Consider the following 25857-nt stretch of genomic DNA (forward strand, 5'->3'; position numbering starts at 1 on the left):
AAAACCAGAGTGAAATCTATGTTTTGTTCTTTGGGTTTATGGGAGATAGAATTTCCACATGCCTTTTGAATTATTTTTGTTGCTCTAAAGTTAACACAGAGTGCCTGTGGTGGTGAGCTCATCCCCACAGTTTACTCATTAATGATAGCATCATCTACCTTTTTAGCTGCTGAAGGGGACCGTCTTCTGACAAACAACCCTGGAGGCCTCCCCTCATGCTTGGTTAGGACTCGCAACCAGCTACCAGCTCTGGTCCCCATGAAGGGAACTAGAACTCCCCTCTGCCTGGACAAACTTTTCCCTTTTCTACCTGAAAAGATTCCTCCCGAGCCTCAGCAGGAGCCCTCAACTTTTCACACAGATTTTCTGCTCTCTTCTCTGGGCATCAGTAGCACTTGACTCTTGTCCTGACGGTATGTGGTTGTGTGCATGCTTCTCTCCCAGGCTGGACTGATCCTGTTGGAAGTAGCACTCGGGCCTCTGCATCTTCCAGTCCTCACCTGGAGCACTGCTGCCTGGACCCTCATGAATATTTATTTAAGTGACTTGAGCTTGGAGTTCAACACACACAAATACAGCTGTTAACTGAGTGAATAGTAGCATTGCCCCAGCAGCCCCCACCAGATTCTGTATGGCCTGTGTTTTTTTTAATGAAATTCTTTTATTTTGGTAGTGAATTCCCCACCATCCTTTGAGATTATTAGAGTAATCCTGGGTTGTTATTCAAAATTGCTTCCCTAAGTATATGGTCCTGACTTCTGAGAACTCAGACACAGGACATAGGTGAAAGAATTGTCTGTCAGATTTAAAATCTAAAAGCCATAGGGTACCGTTTTGTACTTAGAACACTATACAGCATAAACACCAGTCTCTTGATTCCTTAGTGGTGCCTTCCCAGAGTGCAGGTGCAATAAATGAAATGCAGGGACGTGATGAAGTGGGCTCTGCTCGCCTCTGGTACTACCTCTTCCATCCTTGCGTGTTCACTTCATGTATTATTTTCTCCATTTAATTAACTGTAATTAATATCACTGGTTCTTCAACATCTCCTTGTACCTACTCCTTTCTTTCCCTCTACAGTGCGACACCCACCCAAGCGTCCCCTACACTCTCCAGAGCCAGGCCTGTCTTCCCCCACTCCCCTGTCTCTGCTCTGTTTCTGCCTACCACCTGCACTGATGCTTCCTCATTGCAGGATGAACATTCCAAAATGGCACCTAGACAACTGGGAAGGATTTGTAGGCCTCTCATCTCTTAATTGCTTATTCATTCATTCATCCATCCATCCATCTCACAAACATTGAGCAACTGCTGTGCCAAACCCTGGATCAGTTGCTGGGGATACCAAGCCAAGTAAAACTTGGTGTCTGGCCTCCCAGGGCCAAGCGAGGGATAGCAAGTGCTTGGTGGGTTGCTAAGCAGGTGAGCAGAGATCAGACTTCTAGAACAGGTGATAAACTAGATTTTGGAAGGGTGATTGGAAGGTAGCTATCAAAAGTGTGATAGAGAGAATGGACATTTCATGCAGAGAGATGGATGCAGTCACAGGTACAAAGACACGAAACAGCTTGGCCAGTTCAGAGAACGGCAAGTAAACAAGGTATGGCTAGAACAAAGGAGCCATAGAAATATCAGGTGAGCAAGGGCTGTACCCTGATGGGTCTTGTGTGCTTAGCCAGGACACCTGAACTTATCATTAAAGAAATACAGACACTTTGGAATATTTGTAAGCAAGAAAATTGCATAATGTGTATGTGAAGAAGATCCAGTTATTCTGGCAGCAGAATGAAAGATAATATTTTATGTTGTGCCCATATTTGGTGGGAAGAGGATATATAAGGGGGCCACACCAGGTAACCAGACAAAAGCACCTAAGTGGAGTCTATGGGCTTAGGTAAAGAAGACAGATTTGATAGGTGTTACAGAGATGACTAGTGTGGCAGGTGAGGAATAGAATTGTTGAGATAACTTCCAGGAGACTGAATACAAGTCTCCTGGATGGAATACAAGGAGAGGAGCTGGTTTTGAGGAAACAGTTCTAAGTTGGATATTTTGACCGTGAGGTGTCTATGAGACATCAGAGAGGTAAGGTCCATTATTAAGTTGGATTCACCAGTCAGAAGCTAAGACAAGCTATTACTGAGGCCATTGGGATGATTCAGGCCTGCCAAGTGGAGAGTGGAGGCCCTGGAGAAAGGGGGCATTTAAAGGGTAAAGTGTGGGAAAGAAATCCACAAAGAGAAGAACAGCAGAACAGTTGGGAGAAAACTGGCGGAGACTTGTGTGAACAAAGAGACATCTATAACCTTACTTGAGAGGGATATGAACATTGACTAAAAGGAGCATAATGAAAATGGACAGGGAGGAAAAAAGCAAGAGCTCAAGGCCCCATAATTGCTAGGACTATGGGAGAAAATATAAGAAGCACTATAGTTAGTCTTTAAAAATATGTGTTGTGGGAGGAGGGGTACAAAACAGAGGGGGCAAATGTATACCTATGGCCGATGCATGTTGATGTATGGCAAAAAGCCATCACAATTTTGTAAAGTAATTACCCAGCAGTTAAAAGTAAAATGTGTGTGTGTGTATGTATGTATATATGTACACACACACTTCTACCTTGGTTTTTAAAAATTATTTAAGTAGACAAAAATCAACAGGGAAAAACATTCCACAGAGAAGAAAATATTTGGCTATGTCAAAAGCTGCCTGGGGTGGGAGAGAACTGCCTAGTAATCATAAACAAGGACTGAAAATGTACATTGGCTTTGGCATATGCAGCCACCAACAGAGTGAGCAAGATGAGTTTCAGTGCCATGGTGAGGGCCGCAGAAGATGTAGAGCTTGGAATGGCAGAGAAATAATCAATGTTGGGACTTCTTCAAGAAACGTGACTTATAAATAAAAAAGAAAGCATATCAGAGGGCAATTCAGGATCATGAGCAAGTTTCAGGCGAGGGTTATTTTTGTTTTTACAATGGATGTTTTTTGCCTTGCTATTTTGATAGGCCTTGGTTGTTCTTGGTTTCAAAAGTTGTTTAGAAAGTTCCTCTCACCTGAATATCAGAAGAGATTAAACCATCTTGGTTTTTTCTGCTTTTTTTTTTTTTAGTTAAAAAAAAAAGTTTAATCCATCTGGAATTTCTTTTGATATCAAGAGAGAAGACTCCATACCAGCTCTTCTAATAATTTAGCTAATTACTTCAATACTTGAGTCTAATGATTTGAAACATCATTTTTATAATATATTGAAATCCCATGAATATCTCCATATGTTCTTGAAATTTATTCTATTTAATTCATACTGTCTATTAATGCACTAGTTTTGAATTGTTTCCATTGCCATAGCTTTATAATATACGTTAATATCTGTTAGAGGTGGTCCTATTTTATCCTTTTGCAGAAATATCCCTAACACTGTTACTTTAAACATCCCTCCACATTATTTCTCTTGGGTACTTGTGTACGTTTTTTGAAGAACTTTAGCCTCAACTTTCAGCTTTTATTCCTTAAATCCACTTGGAAGTATTAACTAAATTTGCATTCAAATTCTAAATTTTATTTTTGGGGAAGGAATTTAATATGTCCCCAAACTTGAATCTTCCCAATTAAGAGTATGGTGTATCATACCATTCATTCATCATTAGTTGTTTTTCTCTATTTTTAAGTCAGTTATCATACCATCTTAACATTTCTCACTAATTTATTTCTAAGTAGTCTGTGCCTTTGTTCTCATTATAAACTATGTCTTTTCTCTTTTGGATTTTTAACTGGATTTGTTGCTAATAAAGTCCTAATTTCTGACTTCTCTTGAGTATTAAGGGGACCTGGCAGCATGGGGTCCTCATTCCAATATGGTACCTTTCATTAGGACATCCACTTGCCACTTTGCCAGTTACTGTACCCATGCCACACATTTCTGTTACTTGCCTGGCCCCTGGAGGCAGATGAGTTCTTTTAGGGTTGGGTGAGTCATGGATGTTGGCATCACTGTGGGTGCCATGCTCTGTGATGTCACCAACTGTGGTCCTTGCCTGTCTGATTTCCCTGAATACAGTGGCACCTGCCTGGCCTGTAGATCCGCCAAGTCTTTCCAACCCTGACTGCTTTTCTGCAATACATTCTGGCCTCTCAGATCAGAAGCAAATGTCAGCTTCTCCTACCCAGCTATACCTCCACAGTCTTACCCTTCTTGGCCAGAGTGGTCCATGCCCCTTGGCTGAGCAGTAGTCCTAAAGGGGCTGTAAATTTTCCTGTCATCCACTGTCTCAGTTACAAATACCTATGGTAGTTTACTTCAAAGGTCTGCCAGTTAGATCCCTGGGCTTATCACAGCTCACTGCTCCCTCCCTGTGGTCCAGGCCCTCCGCCCCCCCAGATCTCTGCTGCCCACCTATAGAAAAGCCACATAGATTTCAGACAAAGAGAAAAGAATCTCTAAGCCACCAGCACAATTTTAACTTACTGGGACCACACACACTGCCACAATATCAAAATAAAAGCTCCTGAAGGATTATGTTTTGACTTATTAAGACACTTATTGCATACATTTCCATGATTTGTAGTAGTATCACAAATTCTCAGAATGTGCTGCCCTTGCGTTCACAGACTCAGGGGAGCTTGCTCATTTGCCTATTTTCCGTATATTTCCTCCAACATTCTCTAAACATTCTCCCAAAGGTACATTTCTTATTTCTTTTTAACTTTAGATATTTCCACAATATCCCTTTTCTTTCTTTTTTTTTAATCCTAAATCACAAATCCTCTCCCAACATTCTATTTCTACACTGGGAATGAATAATTTACCTAAAGTGCCCCAGGTTTATTGCCAGCAAGTAATTGTGGTTGATTAAACATTTTGATATTTGGCAAAACTAATACAATTTTGTAAAGTTTAAAAATAAAATAAAATAAAAATAAATAAATAAATAAAATAAAAATAAAAAAAAAGATTTTTAAATATGTTATTCCTATTGTGTATATTTGTGAAGTAAACAGGCTATATTTAGACTTCTTTCCAGAGACTTTATATATGTCTTTTGTTTTGATTCTTTCACTGTTGAACATTATTATTACCATGAAAGTCTTTTCTCTTTGGGATTTAGTTCACTGTTTGCCTTTCTTTTTATAAGAGTAAAGGAATATGTGTTGTCCTTCCATCCATCCACCACTCCATGATGTGTGTCCGTTCAATTGACAGTTATTCAGTTTGGGTTCGTCACCTTATTTGTGGCCTCTTTTCCACTGGCCCCTCTGTTGGCTCTGGTGAACAATATATTGGAAATAAGAGTGGACGCGTGGAAACTGACTACCCAGTATAGACGCATGGTGCCAGAAAAAGCCCAGGACATCGGAGCATGGCAGCCCATCATGCAAGGAATAGCAATTCTGGCTGTGGTGACCAATGTGAGTAAATAGGCTTCGCAGGGTAAAAACCTTGAAAAGTCCAAAACTGCCTTAGTGTTGCTCCCTAAGGAATCCAGTGTTTGGTATTTCATAATGTGGAGGAAGACGCTAATACTTTCAATCACATGAACAACATAGTTGCTGTAAATGTAATTGTTATTATTTTTTAATATATTTTGTTTATAATTATTGTTGGTGACTTACAAGACCTCTTACAGAGGCAGTTGCTAAAAATAATGACTATTATGCTTTTGTTGCTCATTTATTAGTTTTATTCAATAGAACCATGGTAATAATATTAACAGTAAGTACTAACTCTTTTAATCCTTGCATGACTATAAAAGGAATTATCAAATAGTACTTTGATAATGGAAATAGAAATCTATCCCTTTAGAGTTTGTAGACCCTAAAATAAGAACAGTCATTCCACCATATTTTACTGTTTATTCCAAATTATCAGTTTAAACTAGTACCTACTTGATGAAGAAGTATGTGCTTTGTGCATTCCCCGTCATTCCTTACCTTCCTTGTGTCATGGGACAGAGGTTCTTCAAGGAAGTGGACTTAGGGCAGGTTCCAACTCTCCTCTCGCCCCACCCTTGGTCTTTGCTATCCAGGGTTAGTCATTAGCTAAGCACCTTCGTGTCCTGCATGTGTCTGAGTGATGAGGGAACAGAACTCACTTGTTGCGATCTGTACTGATTATGGACCAGTCTCAACAGTCTGCCTGCTTCCCTACTGCTGCCCCCACAGGTCGGCAGGGAGCTATCAAGCAGAGCAGTTCCCAGTGCCAGCCCTTCAGGGAACCTCCTTCCCTAGAAATATCCAGACACTCAAGGTTATTTCCTCCCTTATTCCACTGCCAATTTCACTCCCAGGTTAACAAAATAATATTCCAGTTTTAACTTCTTAATCAAGTCCCACTTGCCTTGAGTCCCCTGCCTTTTCCCACAAGCCCTTGTAGAAAGAGAAAAGAGTCTGGCAGTGCCTGTGAGTCAGGCTCCCTCCCGGCTGAGGGGCGTCCGCCCAGACCTTAACACTTCCGAGCTTCATTTTATCATTTGTAGATTGAATAATTCCCTGTCACATATTTTCAGACTATTATATAGCACAAAGGGTGTATGGGGAATTCAGTGAGTCAGTGCATGGGATGCACAGAGCCTGGTCCTTGGGATATTAGCGGCTACTCTTGTTATCACCCCTGGAGGAGGGCACGACAAACCACTCCAGTATTCTTGCCTGGAGAATTCCATGGACAGAGGAGCCTAGTGGGCTACAGTTCATAGGGTCGCAAAGAGGCAGACACAACTGAAGTGATTTAGCACGCATGCATGCACACACTCTGTTATCATCTTCATCACACAGCATCGTTTACAGCAACTCCATAAGCTTTGCCAGGTGTCGAAACTAGAGGCACAAGAATTTTACAATATGTCACTGTCTAGACCATGATCACAGTTTTACACAATAAGTTATGTGGAACCCAGCTTTCACCCCCCAAGAACCCTCAGTTTATTTGGATCACTTGCTGTCTCTCCTTTTTGGAGAAAGTTGGTAAATCACACACACAAAAACAACTGTGAGGTTATATCCATTTCCATTCACCCATATAGCCCCCACCTTCAGCATCCACCGCGCTGCAAAACAGGCTGATGTTCAGAAATACGACAGTGAGGCCTTTCAAGCTCCACAGTCATAAAAGTATGAATCTGTCATGTTCAATATACTGTATGACATGAACCCAGGCTGGAACGTGGAGTTAACGTGCTTTAAGGAAATTTTTAGCAACAGGGTTTGGAACTAAAAGGTTTTTGTTTGACCTTCAGCTAACCAGAAAATTCAATTGACTCCTACTCCCCATTACTCAAGCATCCTGTCTTAATTGTATGAGGCACCTTTTCCTCGTCACCCCAGCATGGCTCCTCACCATTAATGCAGATGGAATATTGACTGTATCTTCAAGGCTGCTCTACCTGCATGTGTGGGTGGGCACACATGTACTCACTGGTTGGTTCTTCTGGTTCTTGTCCAGTAGTTGTTTGTTCTTATAATTCAGGTGCTGGCTTATTATACACTAGAAAAATTGCTTATTCAATTATCAATTAAACTATAGTGACTAGTGTTAGTTGGTCAGTCATGTCCAACTCTTTGCGACCCCATGGACTATAGCCCACTAGGCTCCTCTGCCCATGGAATTCTCCAGGCAAGAATACTGGAATGGGTTGCCATTCCCTTCTTTAGGGGATCTTCCTGACTCAGAGGTTGAACTCAGGTCTCCTGCATTGCAGGCAGATTCTTAACCATCTGAGCTACCAGGGAAGCCCAATTAAACTATGGACAGTCCTTTTTTCCATATTAAGGTGCTAGAGATTCCAAGGTGCAGGTCCTCTTGCATATAATTCTATAAGAATTAAACATGTATTTTATCCCCTCATACCTAATTTGTGCCTTCCCAACCTCACATGCTCAGTAACAACTAGCTTTCCATAATAGGGGAATTTTTAGGAAGGAGGAAGAAGAGAACAGCTCTTCAGGATTTGAAAGGGCATCAGGCCAGAGTTTGGTATAAAATCATTCATTTTAAAGCTGCTGGTTCAATAAATAAGCTGAATTGACATTGTTGTGTCATGCCAGAGCATCTGCTATTGACGACCAATTTTAATTTATTTTGATATAAATGGAAAATTGTGTTTGGAACAGCATGGGAAATGAAGCACACTGCATTTATTTGTGCTCTTGCGATGTGTCTTAGAGCAGCTGAATTCAGGAGGAAAAAGTATCTTGTCAAAAGACAATAGAATTATTTTCTGTATTGGAATTTGTATAGCTTCTTGAAGCACATCTGCAGGTGATTCTGTAAAAAGCTCTAGTTGAGTTAAATGATAACAGGAAATTTTAATCTATTGAAATCTGGGAAAAGTAAAATAGTCTTGCCTTACACCACCACCACCATCACCGACAGGCAAGAATACACACCCAGAGAGACTTTACATCAGAGGAAATAACAAAGCTGGTTCTGGTAGGGGAAATTTTGCAATAGAAAAGCCCCTCAGTTGTTTTTCTTGCTTTGCATGAGATCTTTGTTGGCTTGTGGTCTCACTGTGTCTAAACCATATGTTCAGATGAATACTGTTAAAATCGTGTTGTGCAAAACATGTCTGTTCTTCTGCTTCAGAAATGACTGAAACATCTAGCTTTGTTTATTCACATAGAATTTGGATTGAAGCATATTCATTACTTTCTCCTTCTGTGACACCAGTTTTACATGTTAGAGAGTTTAAAGCCCAAATTTGAACTCTGAAGAGAATTCATGTAATTAATAATAGGTTTAGATCCTAATGAAAGTCTTCCTGACACAGATTCAGATTTAAGACTGATCCATATTTATTCCTTTAATCTGGAAACACACTAAACTCTCTTAAAGTTTTTTGATAACTATAATCTTTCTGACTTTATCCATTTAACCTTTTGGAAGTTGAAAGGCTTAGACACTAAGTCTAACAAAATAGATATCATTGCTTGATTATGTGAATAGAACAATCCCAACACAGTTTCTTGCTACTATATTTTATTGAATAGTAAAGAATTCTTGCTCTCTAATGAAGCAACAGACATAAGTATATACTGAAAGTTTAAATCAGACTGTGGGGTTGAGTTATCTCAACAAGTCAAGATACTATAGGGGAAAAAGTATAAATTTGAAGGAAAATATTTGTTATCAGTTAGAATTCTATTTTTAAGAGACAGTGATTAAAAAAGCAATTTTTATCAATTATTTATCTACAAAGGAATCGTATAAAGCCAGCTTATTTTCATAATATTGATCTTAGTATTTCACATGCAAAAGGACTTTCTAAATCATAAAGATTAAATTATATCAAGTAGTGCTCCAGGGTTGATTGAATTTTATTATATTCTATTTTTAAAAATATATCACATGTAACATATGCAAGTGGCTCTCGAGTTATCCACAATACCCTAGTCTACAATTATTCTTACTGTACTTAGGATACATAATAGGCAACTATCCAGGCTTTGCTTTTGAACTGCAGGTGAACTGCTGGACATCCCCTTCAAAGACCAAAAGCAAACAAACTACTTTAAAGCAGCTGCTCGAAAGTTTTAGGACATTCACTACTTATATCCATTTGACAATTCCTGAATCTTTAATTTAAAAAACTCAACTGATGAAAATATAATTTTGGCATGTCTGTTAACCCTAGCTATAGAGGCTCTAAATTAATACCCTCTCTACCATTTTCTTCCAACATAGGCCATGATCATTGCATTCACATCAGACATGATCCCCCGCCTGGTATATTACTGGTCCTTCTCCATCCAGCCATATGGGGACCACCCAGACTACACAATGGAAGGATACATCAACATAAGTCTCTCCATCTTCAATATTGCCGACTTCAAAAGCAGAGTCAAGGAAAGTCCATACGCTGAGTCTAAATACGACACGTGCAGGCAAGTTCTACTTACAAGTGTTTAAAAATACACGTCTTATTTTAAAGGACTTTCATTGTAATATCATTCTATTTGGTATTTAAATGAAGTTGCTGGATTTCTTTTTTCCTCGCTTTCTTTTCAATCAGACTTAAAAAAGTATAAAATATAAAAGTTACTATAGATTAAGATTAGAACTTTCAAGCCAAGCCATAAGGCAGGATTGTATTTTATTTTTTACAAATTGTAAAGTATTCCTATAACTTTTGAAAAGATTTGTTTGTTTATTCTTGGCTGTGCTGGACCATCATTGCTGCTGCTGGACTTTGTGTAGTTGCGGCGAGTGGTGGCTACTCCTTGTCGTGGTATGCAGGCTTCTCGTTGCGGTGGCTTGTCTTATTGCGGAGCACCGTCTCAGAAGTTGCGGTGCAGGGACTTAGCTGCTCCATGGCATGTGGGATCTTTCTGGACCAGGGATTGAACCTGTGTCTCCTGCATTGGCAGGCAGATTTTGAACCACTGTACCACCAGGGAAACCCCCATAAGGCACGATGTTAAAATGAGAGTTTCAAATGATTACAGAAAGACTTATTCTGGGGAAAGTCTTATATCTTAGAAATTAAGAAACTCCGAGAGTTCCAAAAGGCAAGATATTTCAGTTGTGACAACTAATATTTTATTCAACCACAATCTGACGGTACTGAATGATGACAAAATAGTACCATCACTTAACAAAGCAATACAGAGACAGGAACAGTTGATGCCTCAGCCCAGCCTAGCAGTGTTCTCTAAAAGTATTCCAAAGCTCTCTGCATTGATTTTAATGGCTGATAAGATCAACTGTGGACAGTGTACATCAACTAAGTTACTAATTGATAAGTTTGTTGACTGCATGGTATCGTAGTTTTGTTTTTTTCAAAGTCTAAAACCTAAAGAGACTTTAAAATTTAAACTCCTCAAAGCTGTCTCCTATTCACATTCTCAACAACACAATGAGAAAACCATAAATAAGCCCCAAATAAATGTTTCTAGATTACATATAGCAAAGCCTCTTCAGAATCACACATTGCACCTGCTTACTCTTACTTTACATAATTCTAAAGAGTAATTAAACTTCCAGGTCTAATAGGTTACAGGTGGAAAGCTAGAGATTTGCTGCCTAAGGGAGATACACTCAAGCAATAGCATATGATGTCTGACAACAAGGAAATTAGGTAAGAAAACTATAAAAAATAGGTAATACTCTCTGTAGCATGTTTCTGAAAATATGGTAATTTGTTTTAGTTACACTCTCTTGAGGAAGCAGGGATAAATTTTGATATTTCTGTTCTTTTTTTACAAAGATGGAAACCATCATTACCATCTTGTAAGTTACATGAAATATTACTAGAGTAGTTATTTCAGGGTTTTGTCATCAAATTAAACTCCCAGAGAAAATCTGGGCATTCCCTGGTAGCCTCATGCTCATGATGCAGGGCTTTCATTGCCATGGTCCCAGGTTCAGTCTCTGGCCAGGGAACTGAGACTCCACATGGCACGGCCAAAAAAAAAAAAAAAAAAAAAACCAGAAACCCTTGGAGAAAATTTATGAGATGACCAATTTAAAAGAGTGTTGCATTAAATATGACCTTTTTAATGGGCCCTTGTTTACTTTTGATTAGAAAGAATGATCTCCTTAAATGCCCCCATCTTTTTTCCAGGTATCGTGATTTCCGGTACCCTCCTGGACACCCACAAGAGTATAAACACAACATCTATTATTGGCATGTGATTGCAGCCAAGCTGGCTTTTATCATTGTCATGGAGGTAAGAAAAGTTCACTTTGAAATAGTTTTAAGGCAGTGTTTTTGCAGACCATTTATTAACTTTTAAGTGTTGTCACTTCTGACTTAAAATACGCAATATGTCTTATCTCTTGCTAATAATTATTTCTATAACATTTGTTATATTTTACCTGAGAATACCCATAATGCTCTCAGTAATTAAATGAAGTTGGTTATCTGCTGTAAAGTTAAAAGCATGTGGGCTTGCTGCTGCTGCTAAGTCAATCCAGTTGTGTCCGACTCTGTGCGACCCCATAGACTGCAGCCCACCAGGCTGCCCCGTCCCTGGGATTTTCCAGGCAAGAACACTGGAGTGGGTTGCCATTTCCTTCTCCAATGCATAAAAGTGAAAAGTGAAAGTGAAGTCACTCAGTCGTGTCCAACTCTTAGCAACCCCATGGACTGCAGCCTACCAGGCTCCTCCATCCATGGGATTTTCCAGGCAAGAGTACTGGAGTGGGCTGCCATTGCCTTCTCTGGCATGTGGGCTTAGGGAGATTCAATTCCTTTCAGTTCAGTATTAATTGAAGGCCTTTTTATTTGGGGAACTGGGCTCCATATTAGGCTATGAAGAAGTTTACTCAAGATAAGTAAGATATCTTCCTGGAGAAACTTTTATTGCTATAATAGTTTATTTGTATTTTCACACTATACCTTCTTAGAATAGTTTTTTACATCCCTGAAATTTACCAGCTCTGAAAAATACTAAGGCAGCTATTCAATTTGAAATTGATCTAGCCAACTTTACTTCTTACACTGAGTGAATAACTACTACTAAATTCTAAAGGTTCAAAAGTTACTTGATTGGTGTGGTCAGTTAGGGTTTCGTTTAACTGCAAGAAACAAAAAACCCATCTACAATGGCTTAAACAAGTAAGGGTTGATTTTTTTTCCCACATAGCAGATTTCACTGGAAGCAGGTGGGTACTCCTGGATCAATTCCAAATCCGTGGTGTAAGGAATGTATCTGTCTTCTGTAGGCTTACTTTCATTACATGTCACTCTGTGGTTGTAATATGACTACCACAACTCCAAATAACACATTTATGTTCTAGGCAGGAAGAAGGAAAAAGGGTGATGCTAGCCATACCTGTTCCTATGTTAGGAAAGAAAAAGGTTTGCCAGAAGCCCCTGGAGCAGACCTTCACCTGCATCTCACTGACTAGAACTAAGCACATGGTTCCTCTTAGCAGCTAAACAGGCTGAAACAGGAGGTATTTGGTTTGGGGACAGGCTACTTGGCTTAGATAATTTTTCTAGTATTTTTTTAAATAGTTATCAAAAATTAACTGAGGAAAGTAGTTCATTAGTTTACTGTATCACAAGTAGAGTGCAGTGTCTGATATGTTGACAAGAGTTACTAGTTTATATTCAAATATGTAGTTGCCAGTGTTTAGACAGCTCCATTTGATATCATGATGGACTGGATACTGTGAGGGGCCATCTCACTATAAAACATTTAGAACCAGCTAGAAACATAATTTCCTTTGCCGTTTTAAGCTTACTAGAAGGAAAGAGAATATAAAAAGAGGAAAAAAAGATAATGGCTTAAGATAGAGTAGTGAGCACCTCTGAAGTCCAGGAGTGCTCTGAGAACAAGTTCTGTTATTAGGCCTCCAACTAAAGGTTCAAAGAGACCAAGCCTTGGGTCAATGTGAGCCAGAAGAGCTGAACTTTAGACCCTTAGATTCAGCCAGGGACCACACAAAAGGCTAGATTTGTCTCAGAGCAGATGGAAGTGTACATCTTCTCTGAAGAAAAGTATCCTTAATTTAGACCTCAGTTTTTTTCCCCAGATTGGGATAAGCAAATATGAACTGATTATCAAGGATTAACAATGACAAAGGGAAAATTTAAAATAATAAAATGAATGAGATTTAGCCAATAAAACCTGAGAAAACTGATTGGGACTCTCAGTAACTCTTACGAGTTTGAATTATCAGATAAGGAATATATATTAACTGTATATGAAAATGTTTAAATAAATGACCAAGCCAAAATGAACAATAAGAAACTGTAAAAAATTACAAGGCAATTTTGGAAAGTAATTAAATAGAACTTTTAGAAATATAGATAGTTGTTGAAATGAAAATATTCACATACAGATAAAACAGAAGTTTCAGTTCAGTTCAGTCACTCAGTCGTGTCCGACTCTTTGCGACCCCATGAATTGCAGCATGCCAGGCCTCCCTGTCCATCACCATCTCCCGGAGTTCACTCAAACTCACGTCCATTGAGTCGGTGATGCCATCCAGCCATCTCATTCTCTGTCGTCCCCTTCTCCTCCTGCCCCCAATCCCTCCCAGCATCAGAGTTTTTTCCAATGAGTCAACTGTTTGCATGAGGTGGCCAAAGAACCGGAGTTTCAGCTTTAGCATCATTCTCTCCAAAGAACACCCAGGGCTGATCTCCTTCAGAATGGACTGGTTGGATCTCCTTGCAGTCCAAGGGACTCTTCAAGAGTCTTCTCCAACACCACAGTTCAAAAGCATCAATTCTTCTGCGCTCAGCTTGAGAGAATTAGTGAAATGAAAGACCGATCTAAAAAAAATTGTCACTAGCACATCACAGAAAGATACGGAAAATACAAAAAAAGAAGTTAAGTGATATGGAAGACAGAAGGAGAAAAACTAACTTTCAAAAAAAGTCGAAAAAAGGATAATGGAGAAGTACTATCTGAAGAAGCCCACATTTATTTTGCATGCATTGTAAGGAAAATACATCACACCTATGAGAAGATCTTATGTAACCAGAGAAAAAAAGATGACAAAGAAAGTTCAGGTTAGAATGAGAGTAGACTTTTTAACAACAGCATAGAAGCCAGAAGAGAGGGGTCTAATATCTTCAAAATGCTAAAGATGGTAACATAAACTCCAGTGATAGCAAAACTTTGAGTAACTGGAAAATTGGACCACAGTGAAAACACCAGGCCAGGCTTTCTAGGAGAATGATACCAAACTTTCTACAATACTTTATTTCAATCTTAGACAAACTCCTCCAGAGATCAGGTGGAAAGTTAGAGGAAATACTCTCCATCTCCTTTTAGATCTTAGAATCAGACAATAGAATGAGAAAGGGAAATTATAAGTTAGTCTTACTCAATACATAAGATGCAAAGATCTTTTTAAAATGTGCAGACTGAATCTAGCAACATATTTTCAAAAGATAACATCATACCACATTGGCTTTGTCCCAGAAACACAAGGGTGGTTTAATAGAAAATACTCATGTCCATAAATATTACCTACCTCAGAAATAAATGGGGGGAAATAAACCTAATCTAAATCTCTTTCTGACTTCAGTTTTTGCCTTTTTACTACTATGTGATTTCCCTCCTTCACACTCACTAATCTCTCTCTCATCTCAAAATACTCATTTTTCACACCACCTAACTTAAAGAAACATTTGACACAACTGATCACTCCTCCTTGAAAGTCTTCCTCACTTGGCTCCCAGGAACACATGTATTTTGCCTTCCCTCCTACCTCACTAGGCAGTCCCATTTTTAGCTTCTTTGCAAGCCCTTCCTTTTTTTCTTAATGATCCTGGAGCTCATTCCTTGGCTGTCTTTTCTCTTTACTCACAGCCTTGGTGATTTCATGCAGTCTGCAGACTTTAAGTGGTATCTGTATGCCTGTGATTCATTAATGGATATCCCCGGAAAACCTCTCTACTGAGTTCAACCATCAATCCAACTGCATACTTGACCTTTCTGCATGGATATCTAACAGATACCTCAAATCTACTGCCCTAGATTCCCATATTTTCTTAAATCCACTCAATATTCTCCCCCTACCCTGCCCTAAATCTGTTCTGTCCACAGGTTCTGCCCCTCCCCTCAATTATGGCAGTTCATCTGAACAGTTGCTCAGGCCAGAATTCTTGAAGCCCCGCTTGTTTTCTCTCTGTCACTTATTTCACATCCAATCCTGTTAGCTTTTGCTTTGAAATATGTCACAAATCTGACCACTTCTTACCAGCTTTGCAGCTGCCCCCAAGTTGGAGCCACCATCATTTCTTGCTCAAATTAGGGCAGCAGTCTACTAATTGGACTCCCTGTTGTCTTCACAGCTCACTTCAAGTAAAAGCCAAAGTCCTTATAATAGCATTCAAAGCCCAGCACAATGTAGCCACGCTCTATTACTTCCCTGATGTTACTCACTCAGCCTCCCTGGAGTATACCCAGTAGGCTTCCCCCATGTGGACTCTGTGCTGGGTGTTCCCTCTGCCTAAAATGTCTTTTCTCCTGATATTTAACTTCCTTACTTCCTTAAAGTCTTTGCTCAGTGAGGCTTGTCTAAACTGATCTACATAAAATCTATATAAATTTTATCTCCCACCATAACACTCTTCGTAACTGTTACTCTGCTTTACTTAGCTTATATCTCTTGTTTTCCCCATAGTTCTTACACATTTTAAGGCTATGTGTAATTTATTGGTTCTTAATTATGTCTATTCTGTATTATCTCTAGCCTCTTGCTAGGTTAGGGTTTTTGAATGGTGCATAAATAAAAAGGTTTTCAAGCTCATTAGTCATCAGGGAAATGTGAGGAAAGCTCAAAGTGAAATAAAGTTCATTGCATAGTCATCATGTTCATTTGAAAAAAAACGTGATGATAATAAGTGCAGACAACAATGCAGAGTGACTGAAATCACCACACACTGCTGGTGGTAGCGCTGTTTTGGAAATATTTGGTACCATCTTGTCAAATCGAACATTCATGTAACATAGGGTCTCAGCAGTTCCACCCCAGCTGCCGCTCTTGACAGACTCTCACAGGTATTCTCCAGAATCCAAGTGTATGAATGTTCCCAACATCATTGTTTCTAATCCAAAACCTAGGAACTAGACCAATACCTTTTGATAGCGGAACAAATAAAGTATTTTTGCACAGTGGAATGTTATAAAGAAGTGAAAATGGACTACAGTTATACATAGTAACGTTGATGAATCTTAAAAATTAACTTTGAATGGAAAAAAGCAATTTTCAAAAGATTATACCATACAGTATCATTACTGTTTTCATAAGACTTAAAGTGAGTAAAACTAAACAAGATATTCTTTGGGGGATATATACATGCTTTGTTAAACTATTCAAAAATAAATGAAAATGATCTACATATACTCAGATAGATAGGTTAGTGTTTACCTTTGGGGATGAGGCCTGGGAATAAGACAGGAAAGAAACACACATAAAAATGTCATAACATCATCTGTGCCATGGTGAATGTTCTAGATGTTAGGGAGATATATTCTTCTCTACATAGCAAATAGTATGGTTGAAATTTATGAAGTAACAAAATGTAGATCCATGGCAGAACCACACCATGGAGGTAGAGCTTGAACACCTACCACCCTGCCTGATACACTGCTGTAACGACCGGCAAAAATAAATGGAAGAGCCTCTGTGTTCCCCTCCATCTCTTTGTGACTGACTGACATTTTTTTTTCTCTCCCTCAGCATATCATCTATTCTGTGAAGTTTTTCATTTCATATACAATTCCAGATGTATCGAAAAGCACGAAGAGCAAGATCAAGAGAGAAAAATACCTAACCCAGAAGCTTCTTCATGAGAATCACCTCAAAGACATGACCAAAAATATAGGAGTCATAGCTGAGAAGATGATAGGAGCAGTCGTAGATAACAATTTACGACCAAAATCCGATTAAGAGCTTTATGTTCTGAGAAGCACTTTAAAGAATTTAGCTCTGTCAAAATTTACTATGAATCACTAATGAGAATGTTTAAGTTAAATCACTTTGGCAAATAGGAGTCTTAACTATCGCCATTTTCATGCAGATTATTTTTCAGTTTCAGCTAGTGATGCAGGAACTGGAAAATGTAAAATTGAGTTGAAGAAGGGCATAAAACTAATCACCAGAAAGACCAAAAATGTTACTTTTGGGGATAAATTGGAATTTTAATCATACACGGGAATTCTCTTCATGTGCTTAAAGAAACAACATCTACCAAAGCAGAGTGGAGTTTTTTCCTCATCTGATTATTTTCATTCCTTTCGCTTCTGAAGCACATGATCTTTTTTTATTTTTAGGCACTGTTTTGTTTCTTCACTCTTGCTAGACCTGTTCCAGTTATCCTTCCATTACAGTACCATCATTAAAGGCTAGACATGCTAGCTCTTGTGTGATTAAAAATATCTAACACAGAATTCAGTTTGAATGCTGTATTAAGTTGCAGATAGACCCAAGACTTTACAATATTTAGGTGTCTTATCTGTTCCTATAGAAAAGGAAACCTCAGGTAATAAGAGGAAATAGTTTCAGTCTTCATCTTGGCCTATCTTTCCATCTCGGAGAAATACTCTTAATGGATTGAAATGAAGATTGCACTTCTGAGCATACTTGTGCTATTGATCAGGATAATTAATTTACATCTAAAGATATGTCATATCTTGAAAAAAATGAAATCAAGTGATTAAAATTACATAGTTATCAACATAATGGTTTGGAAAAGATGAGCCTATCGAGCTCCCACCAGCTGCCCTTTATCTGTTAGATCTAGGAAGTACAGTATTGCAGGGACCCTTGTGATTGGCTCACAGCCATTGTAACAGCACAGTGCTGCGCATGTCAAGAGAACAGCAGGTCTCCTCAGTGTGACCTCGCCGTGTTCCTAAGAGGGGTTCTGCACATCCTGGTGATCAGCCTACCAAAGCATCTGCCATAGTGAAGGTAGCTCAGCACATCCTCCCTTCTCTTACTTTCTGCCCAGTAACTTGTTTGTAATTGCATGTTTGCACCCGGGGAGTGTTTTTAGGGAAGGAGACGGAGAAACGGGGATACCCAGATAATTCCCAAACAAGAAAAGAGACTGGATTTGATTTGAATTTTCAGCCTCCTATCAAGCCAATCAGGCAATTAAGGGTCAAAAAAAACCAATTGGTTTGGTCACAAGCCCTGCTGTCAGCTGTAGGTAACTTCCTGTTGAACTCCTGTCCCACTGTGCACATCTTGCCCTCGGTTTATTCAGTTCAGCACTCTTTACTGCACTTTACTGCCTTTTGGATGCCTAGCCCTCTATAGGCTCTAGAGAAGACACAGGGCCTGTACCCCTCACCAGTTACTGGTGACAGGGCAGGGCTGGGTGCAGAGAGAGCATCTGGCACCTCGCTCTCTCTAAATGGGCCACTCGCCACCCATTACGATGCTGCTCAATGCCCAGGTGCCACAGGAGCCGAGGCACTTAGAATCCCAGCAGCGAAGAACAAGGAAACACTTTTCAGTGAGCAAATTGACGGGCTTGCTATAATAGCTGCTATAGCAGCTTCACTCCAGGTCATAGTTCTAAATGTCTGCCATGAATGTTAACAAACCACGGGGGGAGAAAAGTATTAATGTAGGATTCAGTGAAACAGTATTCTGGACTTTTGAATTGTCCCAGTGGATCAGGATCTTTTCACTAGCTTTCTTGATAATGTTAAGGGTATGTGTGATCAAAGAGTGCTCGTGACAGGCCACGTGAGGTCTGGTCAAAGAGGGAGCGAGAAATGCATTTCTTCCCAGTGGGGAAGCATTCTCGTCCCTTGCCCTGCTCACCTGGGACGCTGCTCCTGAAAGTGGTGCCTCTTCCTCTCGTATTACCTCTTCTCTTCTCTGAAGTGTAGGACTATCTCCTAGTGTTGGATTTGGCAGTTACTCACTGTTTGTGGAACTAGAAACAAGGAAATGTTCTTGCCTTATCTCCTTGTATATAAAATAGAACTTGAATTGTGCATTTCTGTTTTCATAAATTGTCTTCATAGTTCAAAATGTGCTTCTGTGGACAGGAGGGAAAAAAACCTCTACGTTTTTAAAGGCAGCAAATGTGATGTATGACACTGCCAATACTGCCCGGATGGCCAGGTTGAAATGGCGACCTAGGGTCATCTGTGACTCCGACATTGTTCATGTACGTCTAGTGCTGACTTGTGGGTGATGAACATGTGGGGCTGTGTCTGCAGGCACTTGTGGGCTGGATCTGTAAATGCGAGCAGAGGCAGCCCCCTGGCAAAATGGATGGGTGTGGCAGTGGACCCATGAAGGGAAAATCTGGCCCTAGACCTGCCCCATGTTAACCACTAGAGAAATTTTACTTTGTATCCTTCTGTGACGCCTGTGAATTTTAACAGATCAAAGCATTAGACCAAAATACTCAGGAGATTTTTCTCTAAATATCCCTGATATTTTAGTTATGTCAATAGGATGGGAAAGCTTTCGTTTTTGTTTGAAAACTAAACAAAACCATCTTGCAAACTGTTTATCACTGAAAGTCTTCCCTTATAATTGCACGTGCATCTTGAATTTCAGAAAACATTAATTCACAATAGGGGAGCAGGACGTGCTCTTTGTTGAAACACTTCTTGTACCATTTTCTTGTGTCCATATTATATTTTAAGATGTTTGAAAAGTTAAAACGTATGAACAGTTTAAGTAAAACTGAAATATTCATGATGCTTTTCATACACTGTGGCATAAGATGTAAAGTTTGTAATATTTTGCAAATTTCTGTGCATTTTAATATTCTTTTTATAATTATGAGCATTTTAATAAATTCATTTTTAAAAACAATACTGTGGCCTACTCTGTATGCAGCTGTCATAATGTTTTTAAGAAAGCAAATGTGTATCTGTTTACCGGTTTTGTGTCACTCAGATAACATGTGCACTTTTATGTGGATTATATCTAAAATTATGTTTTTCATAACCTATACTTACTTAAAACATGATTTTTCTGGGGAAAATGGAGGGGTAGGATTTCAGTCAGGGCTGCTGCAGAAATTGCTGGGACTGAGGCCCACACAGGGCACCAACTGGAGACCAGATGTACCAGTGTTGCGCTGCATCAGCTAGTAGAAAGAGGTGCTTCCTGTTAAAGGTGTAAAGATGCTTCTGCATGCTACACCCGGAGAAGGCAATGGCACCCCACTCCAGTACTCTTGCCTGGAAAATCCCATGGATGGAGGAGCCTGGTAGGCTGCAGTCCATGGGGTCGCGAAGAGTCAGACATGACTGAGCGACTTCACTTTCACTTTTCACTTTGATGCATTGGAGAAGGAAATGGCAACCCACTCCAGTGTTCTTGCCTGGAGAATCCCAGGGACGGGGGAGCCTGGTGGGCTGCCAATCTATGGGGTTGTGCAGAGTCAGACTCAACTGAAGCGACTTAGCAACAGCAGCAGCAGCATTCTAAACCTGGGGCATGTCACCTGACATGAGGCAGCATCACCCAGACAGGACACATCTCTAATAAGGCTCAGAAATGTTGTGTTTGGATCTGCTGTGGCCTTTGAGTACAGAAGGGAGAATTATGGAAAAGGATATAATGGAATTTTTCATTACAAAACCAACCTTTTTTTTTTAAATCCTATAATACAACATAGAATCCAGATTTTAATTCATTCCATCCTTTGATTTTTTTTTTTTTTTTTGGACCAGCTTAAATCTCATTAGGCTTCCAATAAAACTAAGTCAAAAAGTGTCCATAACTGGACAAACAGGGTAAAGCATTTTCTCTGATTCTTAAATGATGCTCTTGGGACAGGTACAGATGATGTTCTTGTCCCTTCAAATATTTTAAGTCTAGTAAAGGAGCAACTAGAAATTCTTTAGCAGCACCTCCTTCTTATTTGGGGAAAATGGTGAAATCTTCAATAACTGGTATCTATCTGACCCCATCAGGTACTCTGCCAGATGTTTGCTTACACATGATCTCACTGCCAACATGATTTTATTACAAGGAAATTTTAAGTAACTTTAAAAAATGATGACATTACATGATTTAAAAAATATATATACATGTTCAAAGTAAACAAATGGGACCTCATTAAACTTCAAAGCTTTTTGCACAGCAAAGGAAACTAAAGGCCAGGTGGAAAGTCAACCCTCAGAGTGGGAGAAAATAATAGCAAATGAAACAACTGACAAAGGATTAATTTCCAAAATATACAAGCAGCTCATACAACTTGATACCAGAAAAACAAAAGCCCCCAATCAAAAAGTGGGGAAAAGACCTAAACAGACATTTCTCCAAAGAAGACATACAGATGGCTAACAAACACATGAAGAGATGCTCAACATCGCTCATTATTAGAGAAATGCAAATCAAAACTACAAGGACATACCACCTCACACAAGTCAGAATTCAGTTTAGTTCAGTAGACTCTGCGACCCCATGAACTGCAGCACACCAGGCATCCCTGTCTATCACCAACTCCCGGAGTTGACTCAAACTCAATGTCCATTGAGTCAGTGATGCCATCCAACCATCTCATCCTCTGTCATCCCCTTTTCCTCACGCCTTCAATCTTTCCCAGCATCAGGGTCTCCTGCAATGAGTCATTCACATCCGGTGGCCAAAGTATTGGTGTTTCAGCTTCAACATCAGTCCTTCCAATGAATATTCAGGACTGATCTCCTTTAGGATGGACTGGTTGGGTCTCCTTGCAGTCCAAGGGATGCTCAGAGTCTTCTCCAACACCACAGTTCAAAATCATCGATTTTTCAGGGCTCAGCTTTCTTTATATTCCAGCTCTCACATCCATACATGACTACTGGAGAAACCATAACTTTGACTAGATGGACCTTTGTTGGAAAAGTAATGACTCTGCTTTTTAATAAGCTGTCTAGCTTGGTCATAACCTTTCTTCCAAGGAGCAAGTGTCTTTTAATTTCATGGCTGCAGTCACCATCTGCAGTGGTTGTGGAGCCCCAAAAAATAAAGGTAGCCACTGTTTCCACTGTTTCCCCATATATTTGCCATGAAGTGATATGACCAGATGCCATGATCTTAGTTTTCTGAATGTTGAGTTTTAAGCCAACTTTTTCAAGCTCTTTCACTTTCATCAAGAGGCTCTTTAGTTCTTCTTCACTTTCTGCCATAAGGCTGGTGTCATCTGCATATCTGAGGTTATTGATATTTCTCCTGGCAATCTTGATTCCAACTTGTGCTTCATCCAGACCAGCATTTCACATGGTGTACTCTGCATATAAGTTAAATAAGCAGGGTGACAATATACAGCCTTGACGTACTCCTTTTCCTATTTGGAACCAGTCTGTTGTTCCATGTCCAGTTCTAACTGTTGCTTCCTGACCTGCATACAGATTTCTCAAGAGGCAGGTCAGGTGGTCTGGTATTCCCATCTCTTGAAGAATTTTCCACAGTTTGTTGTGATCCACACAGTCAAAGGCCTTGGCATAGTCAATAAAGCAGAAGTAGATGTTTTTCTGGAACTCTCTCTCTTTTTCAATGATCCAATGGATGTTGGCAATTTGACCTCTGGTTCCTCTGCCTTTTCTAAATCCAGCTTGAACATCTGGAAGTTCACAGTTCACATAATGTTGAAGCCTGGCTTGGAGAATTTTGAGCATTACTTTGCTAGCGTGTGAGATGAGTGCAATTGTGTGGTTTTGAGCATTCTTTGGCATTGCCTTTCTTTGGAATTGAAATGAAAACGGACCTTTTCCAGTCCTGTGGTGACTTTTGAGTTTTCCAAATTTGCTGGCATATTGAGTGCAGCACTTTCACAGTATGATCTTTTAGGATTTGGAAGAGCTCAACTGGAATTCCATCACCTCCACTAGCTTTGTTTGTAGTGATGCTTCCTAAGGCCCACTTGCCTCCGGTCAGAATGGCCATCCATCATCAAAAAGTCTACAAACAAAAAATGCTGGAGAGGGTGTGGAGAAAAGGGAATGCTCTTGTACTGTTGGTGGGAATGTAAATTGATACAACCACTATGGAAGAAGATATGGAGATTCCTTAAAAAAAAAAAAAAAATAGGAATAAAAACCCTGTATGACCCAGCAATCCCACTCCTAGGCATATACTCTGAGGAAAACAAAATTGAAACAGTCACATGTATCCCATTAATCATTGCAGTACTATTTACAATAGCTAGAGGGGGAGCCTGGTGGGCTGCCGTCTATGGGGTTGCACAGGTTTGGACACGACTGAAGTGACTTAGCAGCAGTAGCAGACCATGGAAGTGACCTAGATGTCCATCAACAGATGAATGGATAAAGAAGTGGTACATATACACAATGGAATATTACTCTGCTATTAAAAGGAATGCATTTGAGTCAGTTCTAATGAGGTGGATGAACCTAGAACCTATTATACAGAGTGAAGTAAGTCAGAAAGAGAAAGATAAATATCATATTTTAATGCATATATATGGAATCTAGGAAAACAGTACTGAAGAATTTACTTACAGGGCAGCAGTGGAGAAACAGACATGGAGAATAGACTTGTGGACTTGGGGAGAGGGAAAGAGTGTGTGAGATGTATGGAGAGAGTAACATGGAAACTTACATTATCATGTGTAAAATAGATAGCCAATGAGAATTTGCTGTATGGCCAAGAAACTCAAACAGGGGCTCTGTATCAACCTAGAGGGGTGGGATAGGCAGAGGATGGGAGAGAAGTTCAAAAGGGAGGGGATATATGTATACCTATGGCCGAGTTAGGTTGAGGTTTGACTGAAAACAAAATTCTATAAAGAAATTATCCTTCAATAAAAAAATAAAACAAACAAAAAAGAAATACACATGTTAAAAGAAGAAAATCTCAAGTTATACAAGGTGGCTAAACAGGAAACCTAAGTCCTGCTATTACCCTAGCTCAGGCCAGAGGTCCCAGGAAGTACGAGTTAAGTCCACCAAGGGCAGTCTGTTTGCCCAAAAGAGACTTCAGAGATGTTCTTTGGTTTTTGTTGTTGTTGTTTTTCAAAGTATAGTCAGTGTGTTGAGGTTTCAGGTCATAAAAGCTAGTTCTTTCCTTTAAACTTTGAAGTTGAGCCCAAATCCTATTCTTTTCATAAATTTAGCAAATTTTACCAGTTTTAAAAAGACTTCTGAATGTTTGGCTCCATTTGCAAACTTAATGAAATGCTTTAAACTATCTGAAATAACAGTTATAACTTTAGTTCAGTCTGTTTCCTTTCTAAGTACTACAGTTTTGCAACCATGACCAAGAAATCATAAGTGGAGGAACTACAAACTCTTCTTTCTCCTGTTCATCTCTTTAGAGGATTCCTTTCACAAACCCACATTCTCCCGTGTGACCCCTCTACTGGGAGACTGAAGGTACAAGTGGACAATGGCCAGACCATACATAAAAATATAACACTGACCCACCACCTGCAGCAGCCAGCCTAGGAAACCAACCCTTTATCTATAATAATCAGACTAGGAAGCCAACCAGACTTGTAGGAAGTCAGACTACTTTCTTTCTAGTGACAGGCCAGGATGCCAAACAATAGCCTCTGAAACAATCAGCCCCAAATATCCAGGACTTGATTAATAACTGACAGCTTCCCTAATTTTTATCCCTACTTCTGTCTTAGGACCAACCAGAGAAAGCCAAATATGCAGCTCTCACCAATCATGCAGGATGCCCTCTTCTATTACCCACCTCCAGCTTCCCCATACGAATTGCCTCCGATCAGAGTGCACCTGAAGTCTTCCTGTTTTTCCACTATATACCACTCCTCTGCCTGCCTTTGAGTCTCTGCCAAAACACATGTGACAGTACTAATTCCTTTGCTACAGCAAGCTCAGAATAAATAGGCTTTGCTTTTTCTCATTTAGTTGGTCTTTTTCTTTTCTTTATTTTTTAGTGGAGGATAATTGCTTTACAATGTTGTATTGGCTTCTGCCATACATCAACATGAATCAGCCAGAGGTATACATATGTCCTCTCCCTCTTGAGTGGTCTTTATTGCTACTAAATTATTTAACCTAAGCTCTAGCTTCCTACCATGAAATGGGCCTAAATAGTTCCACCAGTCAGAGTCATTTTGAAGTCTCTAGTGTGTCACACTGGATTCAGTGTGCCAGGAAGTATAAAAAAACCACAGGATGAATACAAGGCATCTTCTTGGAGGTGAGTGTTTCAAAGATGAAGGGAGAAATAATTGTATTGAAATAATCACAGATATGCTATGGCATTGAATGCAAAATATGAGTGCATTTTTAATTTAAAATAGCAATCTTCAAAGGAATTATATGTTTATGGTGAGCTGCTTCATCTAGGCCCCTAGGTCATACCTATACTTTCCTTTCTTCATGGGAACTTGGCTGGAAATGTCTATGAAATATTGATATATTTTGAAAGCACCTTGTCAGCCATAAGATTTGAGAAGAATGGTTCTCAAAGTGTGGTCTAGATTCCTTTAG

At 39.5% G+C, this 25857-nt stretch overlaps 1 protein-coding gene and 1 long non-coding RNA gene across 5 annotated transcripts in view; one reads left to right on the forward strand and one right to left on the reverse strand.

The window, feature by feature from the left end:
- Window positions 1-20251, forward strand: part of ANO6 (anoctamin 6) — a 233180-nt gene extending 212929 nt beyond the window's left edge. For 3 of the 4 annotated variants that reach the window (XM_025284022.3, XM_025284024.3, XM_006073712.4), the window contains 4 exons: window positions 5201-5406; window positions 9680-9879; window positions 11559-11664; window positions 17144-20251. In XM_025284022.3, the coding sequence (XP_025139807.3) occupies window positions 5201-5406; window positions 9680-9879; window positions 11559-11664; window positions 17144-17353 (722 nt within the window). In that variant the 3' untranslated portion in view covers window positions 17354-20251. The remainder of the gene's footprint in view (window positions 1-5200; window positions 5407-9679; window positions 9880-11558; window positions 11665-17143) is intronic. The other variant, XR_006550564.2, reaches the window with a different exon arrangement.
- LOC123333290 overlaps window positions 1-25857 on the reverse strand; it is a 193392-nt gene that overhangs the window by 9643 nt on the left and 157892 nt on the right. The window lies entirely within an intron of this gene.

The sequence above is a fragment of the Bubalus bubalis genome, chromosome 4 (assembly GCF_019923935.1).
Source record: "Bubalus bubalis isolate 160015118507 breed Murrah chromosome 4, NDDB_SH_1, whole genome shotgun sequence".
Taxonomy (NCBI): Eukaryota; Metazoa; Chordata; class Mammalia; order Artiodactyla; family Bovidae; genus Bubalus; species Bubalus bubalis.